This window comes from Aureobasidium namibiae, assembly GCF_000721765.1.
Source record: "Aureobasidium namibiae CBS 147.97 unplaced genomic scaffold scaffold_21, whole genome shotgun sequence".
NCBI lineage: Eukaryota > Fungi > Ascomycota > Dothideomycetes > Dothideales > Saccotheciaceae > Aureobasidium > Aureobasidium namibiae.
Genome location: NW_013581188.1, coordinates 464,799 through 489,885, shown reverse-complemented (window position 1 = coordinate 489,885; position 25,087 = coordinate 464,799). Strand labels below are relative to the sequence as shown.

Below are 25,087 nucleotides of genomic sequence, written 5' to 3'. Positions count from 1 at the left end.
CAGCGAGTCCTGTGACTCTTCCGGGGCGAGAGCTTCTTCGCCATCTCTCACCTGAGACAAAAGTCAGCGAATGTGGACACATACAACATCAGACCAAACAAGAACAAACCTCTTCAGCATCAGCAACAGCCTCAGCATCCCAACCGCGACCGAAACGACCTCTGAATCTCTTCAAACGACCAGCCTCATCCTCTTCAATGTTCAACAGCTTCTGACTGCTGGGGTTCCAGAGCGGGTTGTTGCGCACGTCCTTTGTGCTACGGTATACGGGTTGCGGGCTGGTGGTGCGCTGAACAAAGGTGCTGCCGTCGGAGAGAGTGACGAGCTGGGTGAAGGTGTATGGTCGCTTGGGGCGGCGGATCAACGAGGCATGGCGGACCTGTTGTGTCGAGGAAGAGACGATGCGCAGACTCGCGCGGGGTGTGTGATTGAGCAGCATTTCGGCGAGTGAAGCGGATGTGTGGTTGATGATTGCGCAAATGCTATGCTCACGACGGGCAGTATGCGACTTGGACGGCTCATGGAATGTCGATTTTGCGGGATTCCTCTCCGCTCCGCGAGTAGCGTGCCAAGATATCTCCGCCGCGGCTGGTTGCTTGCTTGCGGCGGGAAGCTTGAAGTCGAAGTGAGTTGCGACTTCTTTATTCCGTGTATAGACCATGGCAGTGGCAATTCGAGGGCCAGCGGCCGCTCGCTTCTACAAGACCTTCCATGCCTGGTCGAGACTCGGTAGCGTCTCTCACCAACAACGACGATGCTTTGTGCAGACCGGTCCTGTCTGCGAGGCCACCCACGCCCGGCCAGCCGACTGGCGACAAAATGCCCAACAGGTGCGGACTTCTGGAGCCCAGGATAAACTAGACGGCCTGGAGCCAGAGAAAACTCAGAACACCGGGCATGGGAGAAAACAAAAAAATGTCTATGTTCGCGAGCCTCGCTTTGCTCTAATGCAACAGCATCCCACCTTCCTCGACAGAATGCAAGCCGAACTCGACATCAAACTCACGCCCGCCGAACGGCCGACAGAACAGGGTCAACGCCACATTCTCGTTGATTCGCCGTCGTCTCATACTTCCAGATATGTCAGAACCGTCTTGCGGCGCCCCTTCGAGGAAATGCAAGATCTGGACAACTTCGTCTTCAACCCTTGCACCGATGCGCGAGCTGGAGCCACCGACCTTGACCTAAATCTGCCAAGCGCTACAGCTCGCTTTCTCCAGGACAACGACGACGAACTGAGGTTGCGTATCCAGAAGGCCTTTTCAGTGGAAGTGGACATCCGAAGCTTTGGACCGCGAACCACCGCCTTCATCACCGGCGACACTGGTCACGATGTATCCCGCGCCAGAGACTTTATAAACTCTATTGATCTTGGCCCAGTAGAGCCGTCGCAATCCCAACCAGACCAGCCAGAGAGACCGCTCGCGACTTCACCTAAGCCATCGTCTATACCCTCGCCGCCAACTCAGTCAAGTCCTCGGCCAATTCCTCAATCCGTCTCTCAGTCAAGTCTTCAGCCAAAACCCACGATTCTTGAGGACGTATACAAGCCAAGTCTCAAGGACGACTACAAGGCCACCATGCGTAGCGTTCCTTCTAGCGTTGTTGTTTTGACCACTCGTGTTCCGTCAGCAGAGTCAAACATCGACTCGCTCCGTGGAATGACCTTGTCGTCCTTGAGTTCCACCACTCTTGAACCGGAACCCATCGTCTCATTCAGTATTCGTGGTCCGAGCCGTACGCTTGACTGCATCATCGCCGGCCAACCTTTCACTGTCAACTTCCTCGGGACCCACCCCACAGCCGCTTCCATTGCCGACAGTTTTTCCAAGCCTCACGACGACCCTTCCCAACCTTTTCGTACCATCCTGGCCTCAGGCTGGGCCGAGTCCTTCGACGACCAAGCTAGTCCAGCTATAAAGAGCGACCACGTTCCTGCCCGCTTCACGTGCAAGTTGTTGCCCGGCAAATCCCTTGGTGTTGGTGATCACACTGTTGTCTTTGCCCGAGTTACCCAGATCTGGAGAGCTACGAGCGTAAAGAGCTCCAAACACCCACGTACCTTCCTTGCTTACGCCCAAGCCGGATACCGCTCACTTCATGGGTTCCAGATACCATTGACCAACGTGGAACCTCTGGAGCGTGCACAGCCTGTCAAGCTCATTCCTGAATCAGATCAAAAAGTCTCGATAGAAGACACGCTCGACAGGCGCACCGTTATCGAAGGTTTTCCGCCCACAGTACAAGCCAAGGAAGTAGGGCACTATTTGAAGAACGCTGGCTTCAACATCACTCGTCTGAGATCGAACGTCGTTGGGCGCAGAAATACGGGGTATTTCAGAGTCAGGTTCGATTCGGTAGAGGATGCCGAGAGAGCTGTGCGCACGCTTGACGGTGCCGTTTTCATGGGTCACTCCCTCAAAGTCCGCGCGGCACAAGAAAAACCTACACCTGCACCACAGCGTCCGCAACCGAAAGCAACGACAATGAAATCTCAAATCTTGGACGACTCCTTGTCCACTGGGCTCTCTCCCGCTGAGCCCACTTCTACTGAGGCCGCTTCCACTGAGCCTCCTTTCACCGAGCTCGCTTCCAATGAGCTCTCTTCCACCAATCCTACCTCCACCGGGTCCGGCGATGGCGATGTTGTCGACGCATATTGGCGAATGGCTTTGGATGGAGATAACGAAGACGATGTGCTCGAAGAGCGCGCCGCTGACCAGCGTGCATTAGGCGAGGCCCAAAAACCTGCCGATTATCCTGCCGCTGACACCAAGGGCAACAAGCAGGATAACTGAGACAGCTTCCTCTGCAAAGGAGCTGTTTCACTCATGGAAATGTAAGAATATATGTATATATATGTATGTGTATGCTAATGAGAAGGATATATTCACGATTGATGGACATTGTCATCTGTCTTTTCTGCTTGTTCCATTGCACGATTGTGATTTTTGGTTTACTTTGCTTTTGGTCTGCTTTTGTTGTCGCCATCTGTTCGTTTTCCTTTCACACGACCATGGCGGAGTTGAGCTGATGGTGCCGAAAGTTCATCTGATCGTTGAAAAAGCTCATCTGAGCACCCCGAAAGCTCATCTGAGTGCTCCGAAAGTTCATCTGAGCACTCCGAGAGTTCATCTGAGCATCCCGAAAGTTCACCTGAGCACCCCGAAAGTTCACCTGAGTATTCGAAACACTCATCTTGAGCGCTCCGAAAGCTCGACTGATGATTGCAAAAGATGAGCTTGACCATGCCAAACGCTGACTTTTGGCCCGACCATTCCAATCGAGAAGACAACCCGCCGACCATCCGAAAAGCTGACCCGACCATTTGGAAAGCTGACACGACCATGTCAAATGCTTACCCGACCATTTCCGATGAGGGGATCCGACCATTCCAATAGAAAAGCTAACCATTTCCAGTTATACTCCCCCCATCGAAGGCAAATGACAGTAATTTCCGTCGTTTGCAGAAGATAGACATGCACATTCGAGACATTGAGCTGAGCACTCCAGGGAGTCGAGCTGATCATTGCAAAACCTAAACTCATCTGAGAAGTTCGGGCAACTCGTCTGAGTGATGCCGAAAGTTCGGCTGAGTGATCAAAAAGTTCGGCTGAGTGATCCGAAAGTTCGGCTGAGCTGACCATGCCAAATGCTTACCCGACCATTCCAAATGACAATCTTGACCATTCCAAATCGAAACGCTGACACGACCATCTGAAGAGCTTACCCGACCATGTCAAACGCTGGCCCGGGAGAGACTATACCAATCGAAAATGCTGACCAACATCCAATTCCTGCGCAAACAGTTATAGTTCTAGGACCACAATCGAGTTAGTCACGCCAAGAACGTATTAGAATCAGCAACGGCAAGATCTTTCTTTGCTGTTGTGACATCTTTCGGATAGTTCAAATGATTGGTCGTCAAAGCTCGGCTTGACTGTTCGGAGGAAAAAAAGCTCATCTGATGCTCGCGAAAACTGAGCTGGGGTGATCCGATAAGCTCGGCTGAGTGGTCCGAAAGCTCATCTGACTACTCGGGATCTCATCTGAGCGATCCGAAAAGCTCACCTGAGCGTGCCGCACAGTTGCTGATGACGACCATGCCAATGGAAACAGTCATGCCAAAACGCTTACTCGACCATTCCAGTCAAAAGCCAACCATGCCAATCGAAACGCTGACCCGACCATCTGAGAAACCCAAGCCGACCACTTGCAAAGCAAATCCGACCATGCCAAATAGAATCACGACCATTCCAATGAGAAAACCCAGACTAGCACCAGTTTCCAATATACAGGCAGTCGTAAGATACGGTACCTGTCAGTCATGTCATGAGCATCAAATGTTGTCATTTCGACTTAGCCAAAAAGATTCAGTTGGGGCAGTTGGCCCGATGGTCGTGAAAGCTCACCCGATGGTCGCCAAAGCTAAGCTGATGGTCGCGGAGTTGAGTCAGATGGTCGGTTCAGCTTTCTAGGGTTGATTGGAATGGTCGGCTTATCTTTCGATTGGAATGGTTGGGCAAGCTCTTCGATCAATTCAACATTGCTCAGAGATATCAAGCGTCAAATATTTATTCCATATCAGCGTCAGACACTCTCTAGTAGCATTGCTTCTAGAATTCGTACTAAGCAGTGTCGTTGGTCGAATATTATCTTTGGTATGGTCGGGTAAGCTTCTAGGTGGTCGGGTTGTCTTTTAGATGGTCGGCTTGGCTTTTCAGGTGGTCGCGCCAGCTTTCGATTGGAATGGTCAAGTAAGCATTTGGCATGGTCAGGTCAGCTTTTCAACCATCAGGTCACTTTTCCGAGCGATTCATCTGGTCTGAGATGGCCCGATTAGCTGCTTAATCCACTATATCACTCATTCTGGACCTAGTCAGAAAGGCTCTCCATTGCAATAGCCGAGTCCGGCTTCAAAAATGGATTTTTCGAATCGGTATGTGGTGGTTTGGCATGCTCAGGTCAACATCTGGCATGGTTGGCTTAGCAACTCAGGTGGTCGCGTTGTCTTTCGGGTGGTCACGTTGTCTTTCGGGTGGTCGCGTTGTCTTTCAGGTGGTCGCGTTGTCTTTCAGGTGGTCGCGCCAGCTTTCCATTGGAATGGTCAGGTCAACGTTTGGCATGGTCGGGTCAATTTCTCGACCATCAGCTCAACTTTCGGAGTGGTCAGCTTTTCGATCAACCAGGTCGACTCAGAAATCTCTTTCCTGGCCTTACTCAAGTCTTCTTCCAAGCCTTGCTCTGAGATTTCATCCGATAATCATCAGTCGAGCTTTTGTTGGCGTTGGTTGATTCTCCAGTTTGGCATGGCGAGCTTGATTATTGGAATGGTCAGATTGGCTTCGTTAATGGTCGGGTTTTCCTGGCGGTGGTCGAATCGTTCTTTAGCATGGTCGGGCTGTTGATTGGAATGGTCAGCTTGGGTTTCCGTGTGGTCAGCTCAGCTTCTGACATGGTCAGGTCAGCAATGTTCAACACCGTCGGCATTTCGAACAAGTCAGCATCAGCCTTCTGACAGAGTCGGCGATTCACTGTCGTTGCAGTATTACTTTGGCTCGTCTATTGCATGGAGCGACTTCTGAATATCTCTGACAGGGGTCGAATCTCTGTTTGGAATGGTCTACTTTTTCTGGCAGTGGTCGGACTATTGATTGGCATGGTCGGCTTTCGGCTTTCGATTGGAATGGTCGGGTTCAGCAATGATCGGTCAGCGTTTGGAATGGTCGTGTTCTTCCAGTACTGGTCGGCTTTTTCCATTACTCGTCAGCATTTACCGACACCATATTTCTGTCGTTAGTAAACACTCACAAATAGTTGTCGCGAGGTGAACAATCATAGTCAAAGACAAAACAGATATTATGATCGAAGTTGTTGTCAGAAATTATTGATGCGAGAAAAGGTCTGTAAGCACCTGTGAGATAGGCAGGAGGGTATTTGAAAACAGAAGAAGGCAAGGTAGAACTCAGGGAAGGGACGACCCACCTGGACGTGGGTGTAATACAGACGGGTCAAGAGCGGGCAGGGAGAAAACAGTTGCAGTGACGAGGACCGACTGAAGACTGTTTGATCGTTGATATTCTTTCCATTTCTGTACATCCTCTGGCGAGAATAGTTTGTAACTAAAACTACCTATCTACCACACCGACAGCATCGTCATACATTTCCATCACTACTCTCTATACAGAGTATACCGTTCTCATCTAAAGGTCTTTAAGTAACAAAGGAAAAAGGGGTCAATGAAACAGCCATACACCACAACCCATGCCATCCCAACCGGAACACCGCGCTTGATCATTATGATAGAACACCGACGCTCCCAAATAGGCCTTTCAACGACGACAACAACAACAACAACAAAAAACGAAGGGGGTATAACGGAAAAGAGATAAGAAAACAGAAACGAAATTAAAGAATGGACAAGAAGGGATCATGAGGAGAAGAGATCCAATCAAACGATTGAGAAGGACGCTTGTCTCATGATGTAGTCGTACTCTTCGATGCTCTGCTCGACATTCAAGTGGCGAACAGAGTCATACTCTTCAATAGTCTGCTCGACGTCCAAAGTCTTGACAATGGCGCCGGCAGGTTTGAGGATGTCGAAGACAGAAGACTGAGCGAAGCTACCGAGCTCAAGGCTGGGTAGACGAGCAGGCTCTTCCGAGACGGTGCTGGTGATGGTGGTGAGGATGGGGAATTCAGCTGCTGGTTGGCGCTTGAATTCAGTCAGGAAAAGAGAGGTGTCTGAGAATTGTTGTTGTTGGTAGCTGGGGCGGGGGTAAGGAGACATGGGTGGCTCGAGGATCTCGGGAGTGTTGGAGCGAGAGGTGAGCTTGCTCTTGACGAAGATGATGCGACCGTCGGTGACGGAGAGGGAAGGCAAGCATGCGCAAGCGATGGCAATGTTGGTCTCAATGATGAGGAAGATAGTGGGAGCAAAAGATGAGTAGAGAGAGTCGGACGAGGCCAGGTAAGGAGTGTCGATCTGGTAGAGGACGCGAATGACAGTGATGACAATCTTGCATCCCCCGAGGAGGTAGACGGCAGCCAGGCCAGCCTTCTTACCACCGGTCAACTGCAGCTTGCGAAGGACCTGGAAAGGTGCCATCAAGCAGAGAAAATCAGTGGCCAGGTTGAAGATGGTGTCAAAGATGGCAATGGCTGTCCTTGAAGTCCAGCTGGTAGTGATGCATGTTCCGGTTACACTACTGTCCCAGAAGAATGAGACTGGTGTGCATTGGAAGATTGAGATAGCAGTGAAAGTGATGACCCATACAAAGATGAGGCAGAGAGAAAAGTAGACAGTCCAACGGAGAGTGTTGTTGGAGCTGGCAAACATGCGGTTGAAGAAGAGTAGCAATGAAGCCTTGATGCAGGCAAGAGCCCATAGATGAATCAAATTGTTGGTGAAAAGGATCTATCATACCAGGTTAGATTGTGTTATGATCCACGCTGTAGTCTGTACTAACCTTGAAGATGCCTTCGAGTTGTGATGACGAGACTTGGTCTTCGTATGCACCGAGACCCAGTTGTGCTCCTGTACATATTGTTATCACTCTGTTCCAAGTCTTGAACATGCTTCGAGACCTACCATGGATGAAGAGAGCATTCATCACAAGAGTCATGCAACCACCCAACCATAATAAACTGTCATCCCACCATACCGAGGCTTTTGCTAGGCGCCTTGAGACAATGTGAAAGATGACGAGTATACTTGAGAGTCCGATGGCAGCGCCCGCGATGCCTTGGACACTCGATCTCGATGATGAGAGCAGTGAGGTATCCATCACGATCTGACGGTTTGTGAAAAATGAACGATGACGGCGGAGAAGGGTTCACAAAAGTAGTTCGCAAGAGTCGCGTTATGTGTAGTTATCGTCGTGCAGGGGTACCTGATAACACAACGTTGGAGCAAAGGAGGGTAAGTTGGAATGAACGTGGAAGGAATTAGATGTCTGGATGATGGGAAAGGGGAGGGGGAAGAAACGTTGTTATACTCGCAAGCTAGGAACCCACCTATGCTATCAACGTCTTCCAACGTTCGTAGGAAGCATGAACTTGAATGTGTATATGCACGCAACAACCACCTATCCCACCACCATGACGCCCATTGCAATATTAGTTTCAAATCATTTATTGCAACCCAGGTACCTGGAAGATACAGGCACCCCATGCCAGATAGATTAAAAAAGGCACATTGCGCAAAGATGCCTTTGCAGCTTCCAACTTCAGGCCAGAAAGCATCCAGGAAGAGATGCAAGCTGCACGGCACGGAACACGCGCGCCATCGTAAAAGGAGGAAAAGGGAAGAAAACGTTGCGAGCGCGCGATGGAACAAGGTTAGACGACACTCGGGCGCGCCGCGCCGAACAGCCTTAGCGCCATCGCCAGTGCCGACGCATTGGGATAGGGCACCGGCGATGCGCCGAACCTGACCTGTCTAGACCTGCTGCATGAAAGGCGCGACACCTAATGCACTGCTGCCATCATCATTCATGGACGTGTTTCGTGAACGCGGGTGGATTGAACATGGGCAGACCCAACGCTTTGGTGCCCGGTTTATGTCTGCACTTGCTGACCGACAGTCTCGTTGTGTTCGGCGTTCATACCTGTAATCCTCCACATACGGGGAGTCCGGGGACACATGGCAGCTGGAATACGGGCGTAGTGCCCCGATTTGTGCATGGCATGGCACGGGAGAGGTCTGTTCGCATATAGTATGTCGGACTTGGAGTTGGAGTTGAATGATGTGGATTTGCGAGGCTTGTGCGGATCGAAGATGCCGTGAGCCTCCAATATGTAATTCTTGCAGGGCTGCTACGCCAGCCCAACTTTCGGTCATTGGGTCGAGAATCCTTGCTGAGGCACAGATGAGGTACACCTGCTGCAGGCTCTCAAGTCTAATATATGGTATGACTGTGGTTTTGTTTGTTTTGACGTTGCAAAAAGCTGATTAGAAGGTTTGCAAAGCTTCCGCAGTTTTCGTGACAGGCTCGCTTGGCGGACCCCTGTTGGACATGTTGAACGAACGACGGGTTCAGGGGATTTCTCATAGCAACGACAGCCTTTGACGAGAAAACTATAACGCCTACGCCGACGGCAGTTGCGACTACTGGTCATAGAGGCTGTGACGATCAGTAATGTCCAAATTTGGTGTTTGTGAGGAGGGCCTCCACCAATCTCGCAAATCAGAGACTTGCGCAATGTGGACGGACAGCCGCAGACTAGTGGGCTAGCTGCTGTCAGGGGGATTGACGCGCGATAGGATCCCAGGCTAATGCACGCAATATATTCCAGCTACCATTTCTCAAATCATGCAACCGCAATTCATATCTCAGCATTGTCTCATAACCCCAGCTGATCCACTGTGCAGTGCAGAACACAAGCCCGAGTGGCAGGTTTAAATTGGAAAAGAGGGCCGCCCATGGCTTTCTCAGATGCAATGGCTTTGTCATGCACAATAAGTTCCAATTTATTTGCGCTCCTGCGAAGATTTTCTACCCTGATTGGTTACCATCGTCATACACGATACCGTAGTGTTGGTCTTGGATGGCATCGATGGCTGGAGATTTGATATGCTGATTGCAATATGCGCGAGTCCGAGACATCCCAGACTTCCGGTGCGTCCAGGTAGATTGTTCAAGGCTTTGTTTGAGACGTGGAGATAGAGTAGTTCGCAGGCTTGGATTGTTGCTTGGACACCACCAGCAGTCTGGTCCGAGACGCACCGCGTGGTCTTGATCTGAGACTCTTCGGCCCTGTTCATTGTCGGCTCCTTTGGTTGGCAGCATTGCATGAACAGACGCTCGAGTCTCTCGTTCTTGTGTTTGAAGATTGTGAAACCTTTCGGAGGTATGCTCAATATAAGCAGCTGCTCGCACTACCTTGAAACATGATCTATCATCGTTCAGATGCTGGGTGTCAGAAAGATGCAGCATGTTGTCCTTGGTACGAGAAAAGTGTTGCTGGCGTTGGGAATAGTTGATGGCAACAAAGCATCAAGCTTGTTCTCGGCTTCCCTGGAGCTCTTGCCAAAATCGTTGGCCAAGACGCGAACGCGAAAGTGATACGCGCATGACTCGACCGTTCAACGTCCATCCTCGAAGCTGTTTTCACGCGCACCACTCCTTCCTTAACCACACGCCCATACCGCTGTGAACTCCAACATCGAAATCACGCGCTATACCTCTCTTGCTCGGCCTGTCTCTGCGTGCTACCTTTTGTACGGTGTCTGTCCGATTCTTCGCCTGGTATCTGCGATCTCGTGGTGTCCTACAAGAATTGTTTGACGGTATCTGTATGACTGGAAGCCCACAGCGTCCGAACCTGGGAGAACACACGTCTTCCTCTTTTCATCGCGATACTGTGCGCTCTTCTTTCTGTATTGCCGAGTCAGGGCTGCTCGCCGTCGACGAAAGCCCGGGTGGGAGGGTTTCTGACGCGTCTTGTGTCAGGGCATTCTCTTGAAAATTGATTTCTATCTTGCAGTACATATCCCAATACAACCATGTATCCATCTCCCCCATCTGTCGCGTTTGAGCCTGAGCATGAGCCTGTATGGCACCTCAAAGAACGAGTCGTTTTGACATGGCAGAATGAGCACAATCAGGCGATGCACCTCGGAGAGCCGTCTCCTCTCAACAAGGATGCGAGCCTTGTGCTATGGCTTGGTCTTGACAGTAACCAAGCTGTGGTCATGCTACAACTTACAGTCACGCACTATACAAAGGGAAAAAGAAAAAAGTTTGACATATTTTCGGTGCCTGAAAGCTTAAAGCTTGACAGCAATGAAATTTCCGTCCTTGGTATCGACGACATAGCTGAAGACATCTCTCGCATGTTCGAAGCTATCGAGGGATCGTCCAAATCACGCTTCCTGCGACTGTCTTTGTCCAAAACCATCCCGAGTCAGACACTGATGCCCATTCGCAAAACTGCACGAGCTGTACAAGGCGCAGCTGAGCATGTTATGCTCTCTATGCAAGCTTTAGCCAAGTCGGCCGAAAGATTCGAGGTCCACATGGGCTACAGCACGTACGCGCATCAAGCCTTGACACGAAACATACACACTCTGGGTTCCAACTACACGATACCATCCTTCGACCTGCAATCTTCCTATAGCCACAACGGTGGAGCCTTTGACCTGTGGGACGACTACCTGGATACAGAGTCTGCTCGCACAGCAACCAACGCTGGAGTCGACCTGGACCACCGCCACGCCCACAAGAGGAGAAGAGCAAGGTCTCAACAAGGAGAAGAGGAGGAACAGTACGGAGAAGACGAGGGTCCACAAGCAAAACGTCAGGGTCCACGAGCTGCAGTAGACGACGCTCCACCACCAGCATACGAACAAGTTCAGGTGCCAGCAAGCGACTGCGCAGCCACACCACGTTCAGTCAAATGCAGGGATGGCAGCTCAATCGTTCCAACGACACCTCTGAACCAAAGTTCATGCGCTGCGAGCAGCTTCTCGTTGGATCCACTCGATACCCCTGACTCGCCTCCGCTTGGACCCCCTTTTTCTCCACGCGTTGGACCTTCACAACGTCCACCACTATTACTCGATACTCAACCCATCCCACTGACGAACGGTCGTTTAGATATCAACGTCGCATTACACAAAGCTTTTGTGAATTGGTTGTGCAGTATGGAAAGGTTGCGACCTTATCTACATGAAGACCATGAACTCTACACGATGCTGGTAGCCTACGGTCTGGCTGTGCAAAGAGGAGATATAACCCGCTTTCCAAACATCAAAGCAAGGGCTACCTCATTGGTCTTGAAGCAACATGTCTCGTCTACATCCGAGGTTCGCAATTGGGATCTTCCAGCAGAGAAGCTAGTACAGAGATTGGTAAGATGGATGTGCGGTCTTGTGCTTCATGCTGATGAAGAGCTGATCGATGACCTCTTACTCCTGACACGACGAGCTGTTGAATTGACATTGGATGGTGATCGGTCGTCGGCAGTGCTTGACACGACGAAGAGAGACGAGTTCCTGCTTCAGGAGGCCACATGCGTCGCGAGATTCTTTGTGACTTATGCTCAACATCTATCACGACAATTGAAATCATGATTGATACCATATATAGATAATACAATATAAACATCTGAAGCAATAACCATATATTTCTCCATTGTCGAAGCACGATGAGCGTCAGACATACCACGTTGTGATCGAGAAAATTGTGGCTGGGGGCAGGGTCATACCCCAGACAAGCGATAATCTCAATAATTTGAGTATATCAAGCGATCAACGACATCATTTGAGCTAAAATCTTGTCAGATAGTGCTTTTAATATATCTCTTCCACAGGTATCAATGTGAATAGTCTGCGATCTGAATTGTGGTGGCTATTCGTGATTTACGTTTCTTAGGATTCGAAATTCAGAAGCTCGACTATATTCACGAGCAAACTGGCTCGATGAAGTCGACTCGTATCCCTTTCTTCGACAAGAAGGAATAGCAGAAGAGTATAGATGATGGCTATACACGGAGACTGGTAGTACAACGTACACATAGCAATATCACCTCAGCTAGTAGGATATCCATAGTGAAATCGACATGTTCATGAGATTGACTCCATACCAAGCAACTCCAGCCGAGGCCTAGAAACACATCGTCATAGCAAGCTGCTCTCTGTTATCCTCTCCATCTTCGCCCACATCCTCAATTCACATTACAACAAACATCACACACAGCAAACCAAAGTCCTCCCACCCAACACACACACAATCCAATGTCCTCAGCACAAGAAGAACAAGCAATGCCAATCAACCCCACCCGCGCAAAGCAACTGGCCGAAAACCTCAGCCACGTCCTCTCTCAAATAAAATCCGCAAACACATCCGGTGGACAGAATGTAAATGCCTCTTTCCCTTTCGTCTACCCCTCTTCTCCTCTTGCTCCCATCTCTCTCCTCTCTACTCACAACCAACACTCACCCTCACAAACAGGTCCGCCTGATCGCAGTCTCGAAACTAAAACCCGCAAACGACATCCTCGCCCTGCACACCTCTGCCTCATCCCCTCAGACCCATTTCGGCGAAAACTACGTCCAAGAACTGCTCGAAAAGTCTTCCTTGCTACCCCGCACCATAAACTGGCATTTCATCGGCGCCCTCCAAACAAACAAATGTCGCCCTCTAGCCGAGTCGATTCCAAACCTTTTCAGCGTCAGCAGTGTCGACAGCAGCAAAAAAGCAGACCAGCTAGAAAAGGGACGGGTGAACTTGTTGCAAGGAGACAAAGGCAAAGAGGTAGCAGAGGGAAGCAAATTGAGGGTGTTGGTACAGATAAACACATCAGGCGAGACCGAGAAATCGGGTGTCGAGCCCGGAGCCGCAGCGGTGCAGCTTTGCAAACACATACGCGATGATTGTCCTCATCTGTCACTCGGTGGCTTGATGACCATTGGCGCCATCGCACGCTCAAAGGCAACGACTGCAGAGACGGAAAATGAAGATTTTGACACGCTGCGGAAATGCAGGGATCATGTTGCCGAGCAGCTGGGCATGCAAAAGGAAGACTTGGAATTGAGTATGGGTATGAGCTCTGACTTTGAAGCGGCGATCAGGCAGGGTAGTACGGAGGTTAGGGTCGGCACTACTATTTTTGGTGAGAGGCCGGCGAGGGGGGATGCGAAGGTCAAGGAGGAGGTGGAGGAGGGTAAGAAGTAGATGGCAGATCAAAAGGTTGAGAGAAAGGTAGAGAAACAACAACAACACTGGGTCACATGTTTGGTCGAGCAAAGTCAAATGATCATCCATTATCGCATGTCTATAGTAGCATATCGTCGTTCCTCAGGACCCCCTCGTGGTCCCAAGACCATCAAGTCGTTACTTTTTACTTCCAGCCACTAACAGCCTCGTCAATCTCGCGGCGAATCTCGCGCTGCTGCTCGCACTGCATGAGGAAAACCTTGTACTTTGCCTCGAGCAGCTTCTTCTCATTCTGGTCCTTGCCGGGCAGCACGACTTTACCGGGCTTGCTCATGCGGTCCATGATATCCCACAGGGGCTCCGTGTTGCCATCCTTGTCGGCAGAAGCGGCCTTGGCTCCCAGCATGGCTGCACCGTGAACTACAGCTGCGTGCACGTATCTAGGAATCACAACGGGCATCTCGCAAGCAGTTGCCATGAGGTCCATGAGGATGCTGTTCTGGCATTGACTTCCTGACATGAAGATGGAGTTGATGACGTGGCCCGAGTCGTTCATGCGCTGGATGATTTGCTTGGTCTGCAGGGCGATGAACTCCATGGTGGCGTAGTACATGAGTGCCAGACCGTCCACGCTTCTATCGCTTGATAGACCAATGACGCTGCCCTTCATGTTGGGATCGGCGATGGGACTGCGGTTGCCGAACAAGTCGCCGTAGAAGAAGAAGTGACGGCCGAGGTATGAGATTGTGGGTGCGTCTTCCTTTGTCTGCAGCTCGGCAAGGTGCTCATTGAGGTAGTCGTAGATGTTTGCGTTGAAGGTCTCGGCAACACTCATTGCCTGCTGGAAAGCTGGATGGGTCTCGAGGACGTGTTTCAGCAACTCGCCTGTCGCCGATTGTCCACCTTCTGCCATCCAGTAGTCTGGGATGAGCACATCGCGGTATGGTCCCCAGACACCGTCGACAAAGACGGGCTTCTCAGACATGGCCAAATGGCAGGTCGAAGTTCCAGCGACAGCAGCCAGACGAGTAAAGGCTTGCGAAACATCGTTCTTGTCGGCGCCGGATTGGAGGGTTGAGTTGGGCAGGCGGACCTTGGCTCCGACGGTACCGATCCAACCAGCGTAGGCGTCAATGACACCAGCACCGACAGCAATACCAGGAGGAAGACCGAGGTCAGCGGCAGCCTTTTCGCAAAGAGTGCCAATCTTGTCACCAGCAGTGTGGTATTTTCCGCTCTGCGGATTTGGGTTAGCCTTTGCACGAATCAAACAGTGAAGTTCAGGTAATTACCACCCCGTCTACACCTCCCAGGCGCTTGAAGTTGTCTTCGCACAGATCTTCAAGACCAATCTCCTTGAGGAAGTCTTCCTGCCAACCCTTGACACTACCGTCAACACCGACGGGAACGAAGCCTTGCTTGCAGACAACACTGCAGAAGCTGCGGTCGTCGTTGCCAGTGGCAATATGGGTAAGAGCGTCGGTCAAGTCGTAGAATCTGCAGCGATCGAATAGCTCCTTGGGCATGTGGTTCTTGAGCCACAGGACCTTGGGCATTTCCATCTCAATGCTCATCTTACCACCGACGTAGCGGAGCAGGTTGTGGTTTGTAGCGTTGATCTTGTCAGTCTCCTCGACGGGTCTGTGGTCCAGCCATAGAATGACGTTGCGGTCGTTGCCATCGGCGTTGTCGAACTTGGGGCCAGTGACGGAGATGGGCTCGTCGGTGTCGTTGGAGAAGACGGTGAGCGAGCAAGTGGCATCGAAACCAATACCGCGGATGGTGGAGCCCTCGATACCGTGTTGGTTCATGGCACGCTGTACCGAGTTACAGATGCATCTCCAGATGTCTGTGGTGGATTGTTCCTGATTGAGTGTAAGCACAAGTTCTTCCAATGAGGCTGCAGACGACGTACGTAGTAACCAGTCTCGGGCTGCCAGAGACCAATGTTCTCGCTGGCAAGACCGACAATGTCGCCTTTGTCGTTCATAATACAGGCACGGGCACTGCCGGTACCGACATCGATGCCAATGTAGTGGTCTTGGATTGTGTGGAGCTCGTTGTGAGGGTCAACAGACATCTGTCTCGACTGCTGACGAGAAGCCTGCCTGTAAGGCTGGCGGAAGGGAAGCGAAGACATGCTGAATGTGGTTCCTTTCGTCAAAGATCAGGTAAAGCCGAGAGTTGGATTGAAGATTGAACGATTGTATGAATTGAGCTGTAGATGTATGTAATCACTGGACTGAGGGCCAATTGATTGCAGGAGCGAGGAAAGTAAGGATGTAGAGCAAGAGAAAGAAACAGATCAGCAGTTTTGAAGGGTAAAGGTAAAGGATGTCGAAGGCGTGTCACTTATCTCTGGGGAGCTCGGGGGATGTCGATCCTGATGACGCTGAGGTGGAGAACAACGAGGAGACACGGGGAAGCTTGTGCTTGCCGCCGGATAGTTTGGTCGAGAAGCACCTCAGGCATGGATAAATGCAGCTCTCTCGCCGGTTCAATTCGAGACAAGCAGCTGGCTCTGATATACATTCGTGATACCTTACAGCATTGTGTCGCCTCATGAGAGGATAGCCGCAGGAGAGCCATCTTTTCGTCTCAACAATTTATCGATCAACAAGAGCTGTGCAGCTCTCAGCGGCGTCGGACAACAATGGCTGAAGGACGCTTTTCCCATTCGACGACACACAGAAAGTGACGTGTAGAAAGTCAGAAAGTCAGGGTCCAGACTCTCTCGGTCAACCTTCCTCCGAATTTCTTGGCATTGAAGCTCCAAGCAAGTCGGACAAGTGCCATATCAAAGCCGCATCGTTACCGTAACCAGCAACAATATCGACAAAACACAATGCGTCTCACAGGAGCAAGCAACCTGCTAGCAGCTCTGCTGTGCGCCACCTCTGCCATCGCCGCAGCCACCACAGACTCCCTCCGCACCGTCGACGTCTTCGCCTGGCCCTCAGCAGCATCAGCACCTCTCACCCTCGCCAAAGTCTCCTACTCCTGGCCCGCCCTGAATGCCACCGTAGACTCATATACCGCACCTGCAGTCACATCAGATGATTTCGTACGAGTAGGCGTACACCGTGCTGGCGACTGGGTTGGTGTATCGACAAGAGGAGCCAATTTCGATGCGTCAAAGAAGCCTGCGCTGCGCTTGTTCGTCGATTCTACCGGAGATGTGTGGCATGTTGGATTCAGCACTGCGCCTGGAAAGTCTGCGGATGGTTCGCTTGCTATCGAGGTTGTGCCGCTGCGACAGGGCCCTCAGGTGGCCTTTGACAAGCCGATTGTCGTGAACCAACAGGGCGAGCCCGAGGCCAAAGAACCCGAGAAGTCCTTCTTGCAAAAGTCAGTCCCCTCGATATACATACTCGCGGATCATTTTGCTAACCATAAACAGGTACTGGTGGGCAATCGGCCTCTTCCTACTCGTCCAGGTTGTCATGGGCGGTGGTGATGGAAAATAGATCACCATTGTGCGTCTTGATATACACATACAAATTTCACGTTGCAAAAACACACTACAATGCTCGCCCGTTGTTCAGCTATGATATATCAAATGACTTTCTTGATTCTGCTATGCTAGACCGATTGGTCGAAGCTAGGTATGACTGCAGCTTTGCAGCTTCGTGAACGCCCGGCCAAACTTGCCGCTAACGTACATGCTTTATCTCCGATCTGTCTTCTGCTGGTTTATCTTCGAGTCACAAGCATTCATTTCGCTTGCTTCTTTCGTTGCTTCAGTATCCGTCACTATTCCAAGCATCGTGTTCTGAATCTTGGAGATAGATCTGCCTTGTCTGTATCAGCTTGTTGATGCCATCATGAACTCCTTGGACACCTTTGAGTTCAATTTTCTGGTTGATCCAAGGTCTAGAGATGCCGTGGACTAAGAAGTACTCGAGTCGAGGAAGGTTCTCCTGGACAGATATCAATACGTTCTTCAGACTTCCGTCCCAAAGTTCGCATTGGTCCATTTCCAGGTGACGCAGGGACTCGATTCGTTTCTCCAAAAAAGGCTCGAACCCGTCGAGATCGATCCCTGATAGCGTGAGCTTTTCGAGCTTCATCGTTGATAGAACCAGAAAGATTCTGCGAAGACACTTGTGGTATCTGTTTACACACAAAGAACCGAGGTGCAACTCTTTCAGGCTGACTGCATCATTTAGCATATTGATTACCATGTTTTCGAGGCGTGGGATATGTGGAGTGTCTGGTCCACTTGGACACCATGTGTCTAGCTCAAGCTCGGGCAGCTGGGCTAACACGCTCAGTGAGTCAGCCGAGCTATCAACCAAGTTGTCCCAGATATCACCCCAAATCTTGAGCTTTTGTACAACGCATCTGCTCAAGGTGGCCGCACGGCAGAGGAGTGCTATCGTGCCAAATATATGACACTTCCAGTGTGTGCTGTGCATTATGTTGGGACTATAGACTCGGTTCAGGCCCAATGCACGAGTCTCTGAAGATGACACAACGAGTTCCAGAGGATGATGCCAATGACACAGCGCGGTGAAAGCTGCAGCAAGAAGGCCTTCGGCGTCGCCAGAATTTTGAAGGTCTTCCTCTTCGTCGCAACGGTTGACGAGTAGTCGTATGTTGTCTAAGTACTCGAACCGTCCTCGAGACCTTGCTCCGAGCCGAAGACGTTCGAACAGGTCTTTGCTTTCTTCTCCCAAGAACTCAGGCATGAACCGAGCATATGACAGCTGAACTTTCCGCACTGCAGAGCCAAAGACAGAGTGCCTGCAGACCTCCGCGAACGTTTGTAGGCTGTAGCGCGAGTAAATGAGAGAAATGTCTGTGAAATAACGTTTGGCGAACTCCTTGGAAGCCGAGAGATGAATGCCGTGAGATTTGCTAGTCAAGCGGAGAGCAATAAGATCTTCCTTCTCAAGGGTGGAGTTGCGGCAGATCTTGTCAACCAGTTCGGGCGGAAGTGAAGAGAAAGAAGTCGGAAGATCCATGATGGTGGCTCTGATAGTTTCGTGACTTTGCTGGGAACAGAGATGGTGTTTGGTTTGTTGTGTACCACGATCGTTGATAGAGATGAAGTTTTGGGAGAGTGTACACACGAACGAGCAGATATGAGACTCCTGGTGTGTGATAACGAAGACGAATGCTTGATGCAGCACATCGGAGAGAAAGTGGAGGCAACTCGATGAGAGCGAAGCAGTGTTGTGTTTCGGTTGGACGATGGCGAGATGAAGAAGTCAGGATGCCGAGAAGTGACGGACGAAAAGTGTTTAAGGAAGGCACTTGCCTTGCGACTTCCAAGTGAAGATGCAGTCGGTCTTCAAAACCTTCCGCGAAACCTCACACAACTTCCTATACCAAATCCTCGATTGTACCATCGGTTCACAGATTCACAGACAGTTACAGATACAGAAGATCCAAGCTTTGAAGGAGATGAAGACAAGAATTGACATACCTCTCGTCTGCCCAATCTGCACAACAAAGCAAAGAACAAGCAAATGGAAGCATTTATTGTCCTATATATCTCACACCCTTGACGCCTGGCGGTGGTGAGCCTAATAGCTCGGATATATGGCGACCGCTATGAAAGAAAGCAAGTAAAAGAAAAGGAAAAAACCAGGCCCGAGAAAGAATGTACAAAAGAAGAAATGGTCAAAAAAGAAGAATGCTCAGCGAAAGGAGCCTCCGAAACGTTTTTCTGGGAAACAAGGGGCTCCACTTCAAGTATCGCGTACAAAGTTTCGAACCGCAACAAGAATGATGAAGACGGGAGCGCCAAATCGCAATGCGAGATGCGTGATCAGTCATAAGACTGTGCATGCATTGCTTTGGTACCATCGCTGCGTCTGCATGTGTTTGACCCAAAGTGCAGTGATCTTCAGTCTGGATCGTACACTTGTGGTCTGCATCAAGTGGTACTTCCAATCTTCACTGATGGGGAGGATGCTGGCAAACCAGAAGGGGAAGAGAGCGGCGTCGTCCGGCGGGCCGCCATAGGCTTCTAGGATGCGTTGGTGCAGCCAGGGTGCGCTTCGGCCTTGCATGACAAGGATGAAATCGAGTCCGAGCATGAGGAGTTCACGAGTCGACATGCGGTTGACTTGACCCTCCATGTCATTTTCGGCAGCTGGTGGCAGCGAGGTTTCCTCGGCTTCTAGACGCTCTTCTTCCTGAAGGGAGACGTCTTCGACACGTTCGACCCTGCCTACAGTATAGCCATCTAAAGTACCGTGCTGTTTCACACGGAAACGGTACATGCCCTTGGTTTCGACAATACTCTGGCCGTCAGGAAGCATTTGCACATTTTCAATGTAAAGCATGACGCCATATGCCAAAAATTGTGTGTTGCCCAGCCCTTCTTGAGGCAGGCCGTGGCGGTTGTATGTAACCATGCCAAATTGTCGATTCCCTTCCATGGCGCGTCTGATCATGAGACGGTATCTTGGCTCAAAGACACGCAGGAAAGTCGGACAACCAGGAAAACCAAGGGTGCAGACAAACAAGGGAGTTTCGAAATCCGAAGTAGCGATAGCGTCTTCCAGCGCGGCAGCTTCGGCGCGAGCGGAGACAATGTCTGGAACGAGACCCTCAAGAAGACTGACCAGAGTTTTGTTGCTTGGGTATTTGAGTAGCGAAGGTGGAGTGATGACGGAGCGACGGCAGACGGGACAATGGGTCGAGTGGTCGAGAGTGCGAGCCAGACATTTGCGACAGAGTGTATGGCCGCAAGCTGTTGTGACAGGATCAAACATGATGTTGTAGCAGACCTGGCAGTCAACCTCTTTTTGCGCCGTATCAAGCAGTTGTACGAGCAGCGCCTGATCTGTCTGTTTCGCGGCTTCGCCTGCGTCAGGCAAGTCTGTGTACGTGACCTCGGTCTTGTATTTGAGGATGCCGGAACCGGCGAGGTTGTATGTAGCGACCAGACGAGCGCCAGGCATGGTCCAGCATCGAGGGCTCTCTTTGTCCAGGTCGACCGATGTTATGGGACCTAGGACTTCGTCTTGTTTTACCACCTCTTCCATATACGTTTCTCGACTGCCAGCCAGTTCGATGTGTCGACGGACGAGTTCCGCAATGGCTTCCATGAGTTTTGAGAGGGTAACGTCGATGCTGCAGTCTGCGAGGACATGCTCTTCGGCACAGTCGTCGTAGGGACAGAGGAAGCCGCGTTGTCGTCCAGGAGTATCGGGATATGAAACGCCTTCGCGGAAGTAGGTTTGAGGTAGACACGTGCGGCATAGCGAGTTGCCGCAGGGAAGGGTGACGGGGTGGGTGTAGGGCTTGGAGCACTGTGGACACTGGATCAAGCGGATGAGGGTGCGGGCATCTTGGTGAGCAGTCAAGGCAGAGGCTTGCTGCTTGTCCATGACGAGATGATCGATATCCATGAAGGCTGACGGCCCGGCCTCGCCGTCGTGCATAGACAAGGTCCTGATACTATCGTTGATCAAGTTCATATGCTATGCGCGCCAAAGAGGTGCGTGTCCATCTAGCACAGCGTGTTGCAAGTCACGCCTGTCGGCGTGCTGAGTAGAAGTGCGCCGGACTTTGGCTGTGTAGGCGGAATATGTCCAGGGTCTTTGCTGTCGGATGACGTCGAGACCACTTCGGTGTTGGTGTAAGACGTGCCGAACTGGGAGCTTGGGGAAGATGTGCTTCTCTGCGCACGTTGTCGAGAATAGTGCGAGGTACAATAGTGTGTTAGCGAACGAGACCAGCGAGAGGGTAGTTAAAACAAGGCAGGACGCAAGCACGACATGACATGGTCGAATGCTTCAGACAGTCAGGGTAAGGTGTCCGGGAAGCAGCGGCGGAGGCGACCAGGGCCTTCATGACATGCACGAGTCGAGTGGGCGAAGCGACTCGATTGTTGGCGCTATCGATCAAAGGGGTCATTTACCTATTCGACTTTACCGGTCATTGGCCCGCCACTGAGTCTGTCTACTTCGCGATCGAGCATGGCGATCGAGACCTTTGCACTGCGTCGATACGGAGCTCGGCAGAGGGGTTTGGCTCGACATTTGTGCATTTCCTGCAACTGCGCTTTGTCAACATGCCCGTCTCCTGCTCCAGAATCAGAAAAGACCCTCGAATCATGTGGGCGAGGCCTCCCGCGACTTTGCAAGATCGACCGATAATCCGTCTTCTGGTAGCAACATATCGATCTCTATTCGCTCTCATGTACAGGTAAATCTTCGGCGCGCGGGTTGGCCTACCACAGAATTTGTAGGCGTCATGCTTAAATCTGCACTAGCCCAGGTCTGGCCATGCCAACTTGGTGAACTCCAAAACGTGCTTAGCAAACCGTTTCGTCTTCGTTCGCGGCTCTGCCTTCTTGTCAGCGTGTCAGAGCTTTGATACCAGAGCAATGAATGTGGATGAGGCCAAGAGTAACACGAATGCCACACCTCTCAAACGAGCCACAAAATGTTTCACGGTCAGGCAGCCAGGACATCTCCTGAGCAACCACTCTAAAGAGCTCGAGCCTCGTCGTCTTTCGGACACAGGCGCATATCCGAACTTGGTCTCAACAACCGACAGTTGGCAGTCGAGATGACATGTCGATATACAATCTGCACTGTTAGTTCAGTTACGGAACTCCACTGTTGCACACGAAAGACTCTGCAGCGCATAATGGAACACATCTCATGTCTTGTTTCATGATTATCGAGATTGCTAGAGCATGACAATCTGCACATCTACCGATCGAACACCAACTCCAATAGCCTTTCGCTGAAATGCAAAGAAGAACGCAAAAATTCAAGGTCTACTCAATTCTCCTTGCTCCTCTAACATCGCCTACCGATGGTACTTCCTTCACAGTGGCCTCCACGATGCCGTAGATCGGCACGTCCGCAAGGCCTTGAGCAATGTGGTGTAGGGTCGGAAGCGAGTTCCAGTCACCAGCCGAGAACTTGATAGATGCCGACTTGGTCGTCTGGTCTTGCACTTCTTGCTGAGGCTCTGCAGATGACTGTGCCTTCTTCTCATACTCGTCAAAGACGGCATACTCGGCATCCGCCTTTCCTGGTTCACCAACAGCTGGCACGTAACGGTACATAAACAAGCCGTTGTCTTCGATCTTGGGCATCGGAGGTCCAGGAGGCCCAGGTGGCCCAGGAGGCTTGCTCTGGGCTCCATTCACGCCGTTGGCGCCACTGGTACCATTTGTCTGAGGCTTTGCTCGAAGACCATTCCATTCGAGCTCAGCAAAAGTGGTTCCACGCCAACTCATGCGTACGCTGCGAGAGTCGCCAGAAGCTGAGACGTCGATGTCGCAACCCAACTTGGGTGCGGCAAGCTCTTCGCGACCAGTAATGATGGGATCGGTCAGGTTCTCGAACAAAATTGGTAGGAAGGTTCCTTGGAGAATCTCGCCATCTTTCTTGGTGTATTTCACTCCGTGAATGTAGAGACCGCAGTGGTCGTAACCAGTGTTACCGAGCCATGTCATGTTGCGCAGCGAGCAACACACGATAGAGGCTTCTACGACCGTTGCCGCTGACATGAAGGAGAACGAAGAGCTTGGCAACAAGTTCTGAAGATAGGTCCTTGAGGTCCTGAATCGGATTGAGGCTATTGTCTGGTTCTGTTTAGCCATCGAGTGCACATCCAGCAGAGCATTGAGCGGCTGGCGTGGACCCGGGCTAGGACCGAATGACATTGGCTGACGGAAACGGTATGGCTGCTTGGACCAGAGATGCTTGTTCAGAGCGTTCTTTGAGAAGTCCCATTCGTCATGGCCGAAGTTGTAGTTGGTGAAGGCAAAAGCTAATCACACTTGATGTCAGCAACAGGACTATAATGACAGGCCGCAGACACTTACCATCGTACTTCTTGCCCATCTTTGCAAGATCCTTCTGAGATGTTCCACTTAGTCTGGTACCGTCCTGAATTCTGTTTGCACGCTCGCGTCTGCATTGCTCATACAATCTCAGTCTTTCAGGAATGTCTTCCTTGGGGGTGCCGTGAGGCAAGATCGCTGCGAGCGAGATTGCGTCTTCCATAGCTTGACCACCACCTTGAGCTTGGTGAGGCAAGAATGGATGAGCGGCATCACCCAACAATGCCATGCTTCCCTTGATCCATGTAGGGAGCACCTCCATGTCTAGCAAAGTCCAGACCTTCAAGCTGTCTTCGGGAGCTTTTTCTAGGAGAGCGCGAACTTGAGGGGCCAAGCTGGCACCACTGGCAAGCATACGCTTCTTGTCACCTTGTTGGTTCCAGCCAGCATCATCCGAGCGTGATTCACTGCTTGGGTGGATCTGTTATGCACAGGTCAGTCGAGGGACTCGTACATACGATGGTAGTGCTTACCAGAAGGAAGTTCATGAGCTTGTTCTCCACACAAGGATATACAACGACTCTGCGGTCTTCACCAACGATCATGCAGAGCATACCCTCCTGCTCGACGAATTCTCGGCAGACTGGATCAGCCATGACTTCATCTTTGGGTACCAGGAATCGGTAAGCACTGTGACCGCAATCGAACGGTGTGTATTTCTCCGCATTGTCGAGGTCGAGTGCCTTACGACATAGCGACTGCAAAAACATCAGCTCAGAGCTTCTGGGGCATCTTCGTTGCTACTTACGTGAACGCCGTCAGCTCCAAGAAGGACATCGCCGGACACCTTCTCGCCGTTCTCCAGGGTCACCTCTGCCTTCTCCGGGTCTACTGAAGCGACTTTGCTGGCCAGTCTCAGAGTTGCGGGCTTGCCTTTGCCCTCTTGTCCGATGGCTCGCTCTCTCAGAGCGTTGTGCAAATGGGCACGGTGTACCAACAGCCACTTGTGCTGCCACTGCTTGTTTGGCATTGTGAGATCGACTTGGAAGAGTGCCTTTCCAGACTCGGCGTGGTATTGTGCAATTCGGCTGCATTCGTTTGCGCCAACTTTTTCGATATCGACTCCATAGCGCTTGAGCAAACCATTCGCGTTTGGTGCCATATGGATAGCTGCTCCAGTCTCGTTGCTGAACCTGGAAGACTCGAGGAGAGTTACCTCATGTCCTTGCTCTCGGAGAGCAATCGCAGCCATCTACAAGTTTTGTCAGACTGGTCGTTGCGACCTCAGAATTATTCAGTGCAACGTACAAGACCGCCGATTCCAGCTCCTACAATCAAAACATTGAGTGCCATCTTGAACGTGTGTCTTTCTGAAATCTGGACGTAGACGATTTCGAAAGAAAGATGGATGCCACCTAGACAAATAGTCACGACCCTCCTTGATCACGGACTCTGGATATTCACAGGATCCGGACTCGGCCTAAAAATCATGCCGTACGATACTAATCAAGCTTGGTCCCTACAATAACACAAAATGGGGGTTGCTGACCAGCGTTCCTCCACCGGAATGTGGACACCCGACGCGAGAGTACGGGCAAGATAGCGGGGTGGTGGGGTCTTTCAATATCCAAGCGCCGCATTAACCGAAGGATAATCACAACGC

General features: G+C 51.1%; 10 protein-coding genes across 10 annotated transcripts; 4 read left to right on the top strand and 6 right to left on the bottom strand.

The window, feature by feature from the left end:
- Positions 1 to 109: 109 nt before the first annotated feature.
- M436DRAFT_34152 (uncharacterized protein) lies at positions 110 to 439 on the bottom strand (the record flags this gene model as incomplete). Its single annotated transcript, XM_013567954.1, has 1 exon — positions 110 to 439. A coding segment is annotated over one exon (330 nt), but the record flags the coding sequence as incomplete, so codon positions are not given.
- Positions 440 to 977: 538 nt separating this feature from the next.
- Positions 978 to 2,798, top strand: M436DRAFT_67454 (uncharacterized protein; the record flags this gene model as incomplete). Its single annotated transcript, XM_013568073.1, has 1 exon — positions 978 to 2,798. The coding sequence occupies one exon, from the start codon at positions 978 to 980 to the stop codon at positions 2,796 to 2,798; it is 1,821 nt and encodes a 606-aa protein (XP_013423527.1).
- Positions 2,799 to 6,451: 3,653 nt separating this feature from the next.
- M436DRAFT_76321 (uncharacterized protein) lies at positions 6,452 to 7,787 on the bottom strand (the record flags this gene model as incomplete). The annotated part of the gene is made up of 3 exons (XM_013568135.1): positions 6,452 to 7,417; positions 7,470 to 7,537; positions 7,592 to 7,787. The coding sequence occupies 3 exons, from the start codon at positions 7,785 to 7,787 to the stop codon at positions 6,452 to 6,454; spliced, it is 1,230 nt and encodes a 409-aa protein (XP_013423589.1).
- Positions 7,788 to 10,507: 2,720 nt separating this feature from the next.
- Positions 10,508 to 12,076, top strand: M436DRAFT_67452 (uncharacterized protein; the record flags this gene model as incomplete). Its single annotated transcript, XM_013568072.1, has 1 exon — positions 10,508 to 12,076. The coding sequence occupies one exon, from the start codon at positions 10,508 to 10,510 to the stop codon at positions 12,074 to 12,076; it is 1,569 nt and encodes a 522-aa protein (XP_013423526.1).
- Positions 12,077 to 12,766: 690 nt separating this feature from the next.
- On the top strand, positions 12,767 to 13,679 carry M436DRAFT_56198 (uncharacterized protein; the record flags this gene model as incomplete). Its single annotated transcript, XM_013567966.1, has 2 exons — positions 12,767 to 12,862; positions 12,957 to 13,679. The coding sequence occupies 2 exons, from the start codon at positions 12,767 to 12,769 to the stop codon at positions 13,677 to 13,679; spliced, it is 819 nt and encodes a 272-aa protein (XP_013423420.1).
- A 166-nt stretch (positions 13,680 to 13,845) lies between these two features.
- On the bottom strand, positions 13,846 to 15,801 carry M436DRAFT_56519 (Pentulose kinase; the record flags this gene model as incomplete). Its single annotated transcript, XM_013568033.1, has 3 exons — positions 13,846 to 14,898; positions 14,954 to 15,526; positions 15,577 to 15,801. The coding sequence occupies 3 exons, from the start codon at positions 15,799 to 15,801 to the stop codon at positions 13,846 to 13,848; spliced, it is 1,851 nt and encodes a 616-aa protein (XP_013423487.1).
- A 759-nt stretch (positions 15,802 to 16,560) lies between these two features.
- M436DRAFT_14700 (uncharacterized protein) lies at positions 16,561 to 17,128 on the top strand (the record flags this gene model as incomplete). The annotated part of the gene is made up of 2 exons (XM_013567941.2): positions 16,561 to 17,009; positions 17,062 to 17,128. Coding segments are annotated over 2 exons (516 nt in total), but the record flags the coding sequence as incomplete, so codon positions are not given.
- A 273-nt stretch (positions 17,129 to 17,401) lies between these two features.
- On the bottom strand, positions 17,402 to 18,628 carry M436DRAFT_85682 (uncharacterized protein; the record flags this gene model as incomplete). Its single annotated transcript, XM_013568134.1, has 1 exon — positions 17,402 to 18,628. One exon carries the CDS (start codon positions 18,626 to 18,628, stop codon positions 17,402 to 17,404), a length of 1,227 nt encoding a protein of 408 aa, XP_013423588.1.
- Positions 18,629 to 19,441: 813 nt separating this feature from the next.
- Positions 19,442 to 21,061, bottom strand: M436DRAFT_56347 (ATP-dependent protease-like protein; the record flags this gene model as incomplete). Its single annotated transcript, XM_013567997.1, has 1 exon — positions 19,442 to 21,061. One exon carries the CDS (start codon positions 21,059 to 21,061, stop codon positions 19,442 to 19,444), a length of 1,620 nt encoding a protein of 539 aa, XP_013423451.1.
- Positions 21,062 to 22,407: 1,346 nt separating this feature from the next.
- M436DRAFT_56473 (FAD/NAD(P)-binding domain-containing protein) lies at positions 22,408 to 24,777 on the bottom strand (the record flags this gene model as incomplete). The annotated part of the gene is made up of 6 exons (XM_013568022.1): positions 22,408 to 22,722; positions 22,786 to 23,411; positions 23,467 to 23,905; positions 23,958 to 24,182; positions 24,233 to 24,676; positions 24,733 to 24,777. The coding sequence occupies 6 exons, from the start codon at positions 24,775 to 24,777 to the stop codon at positions 22,408 to 22,410; spliced, it is 2,094 nt and encodes a 697-aa protein (XP_013423476.1).
- Positions 24,778 to 25,087: the final 310 nt, after the last annotated feature.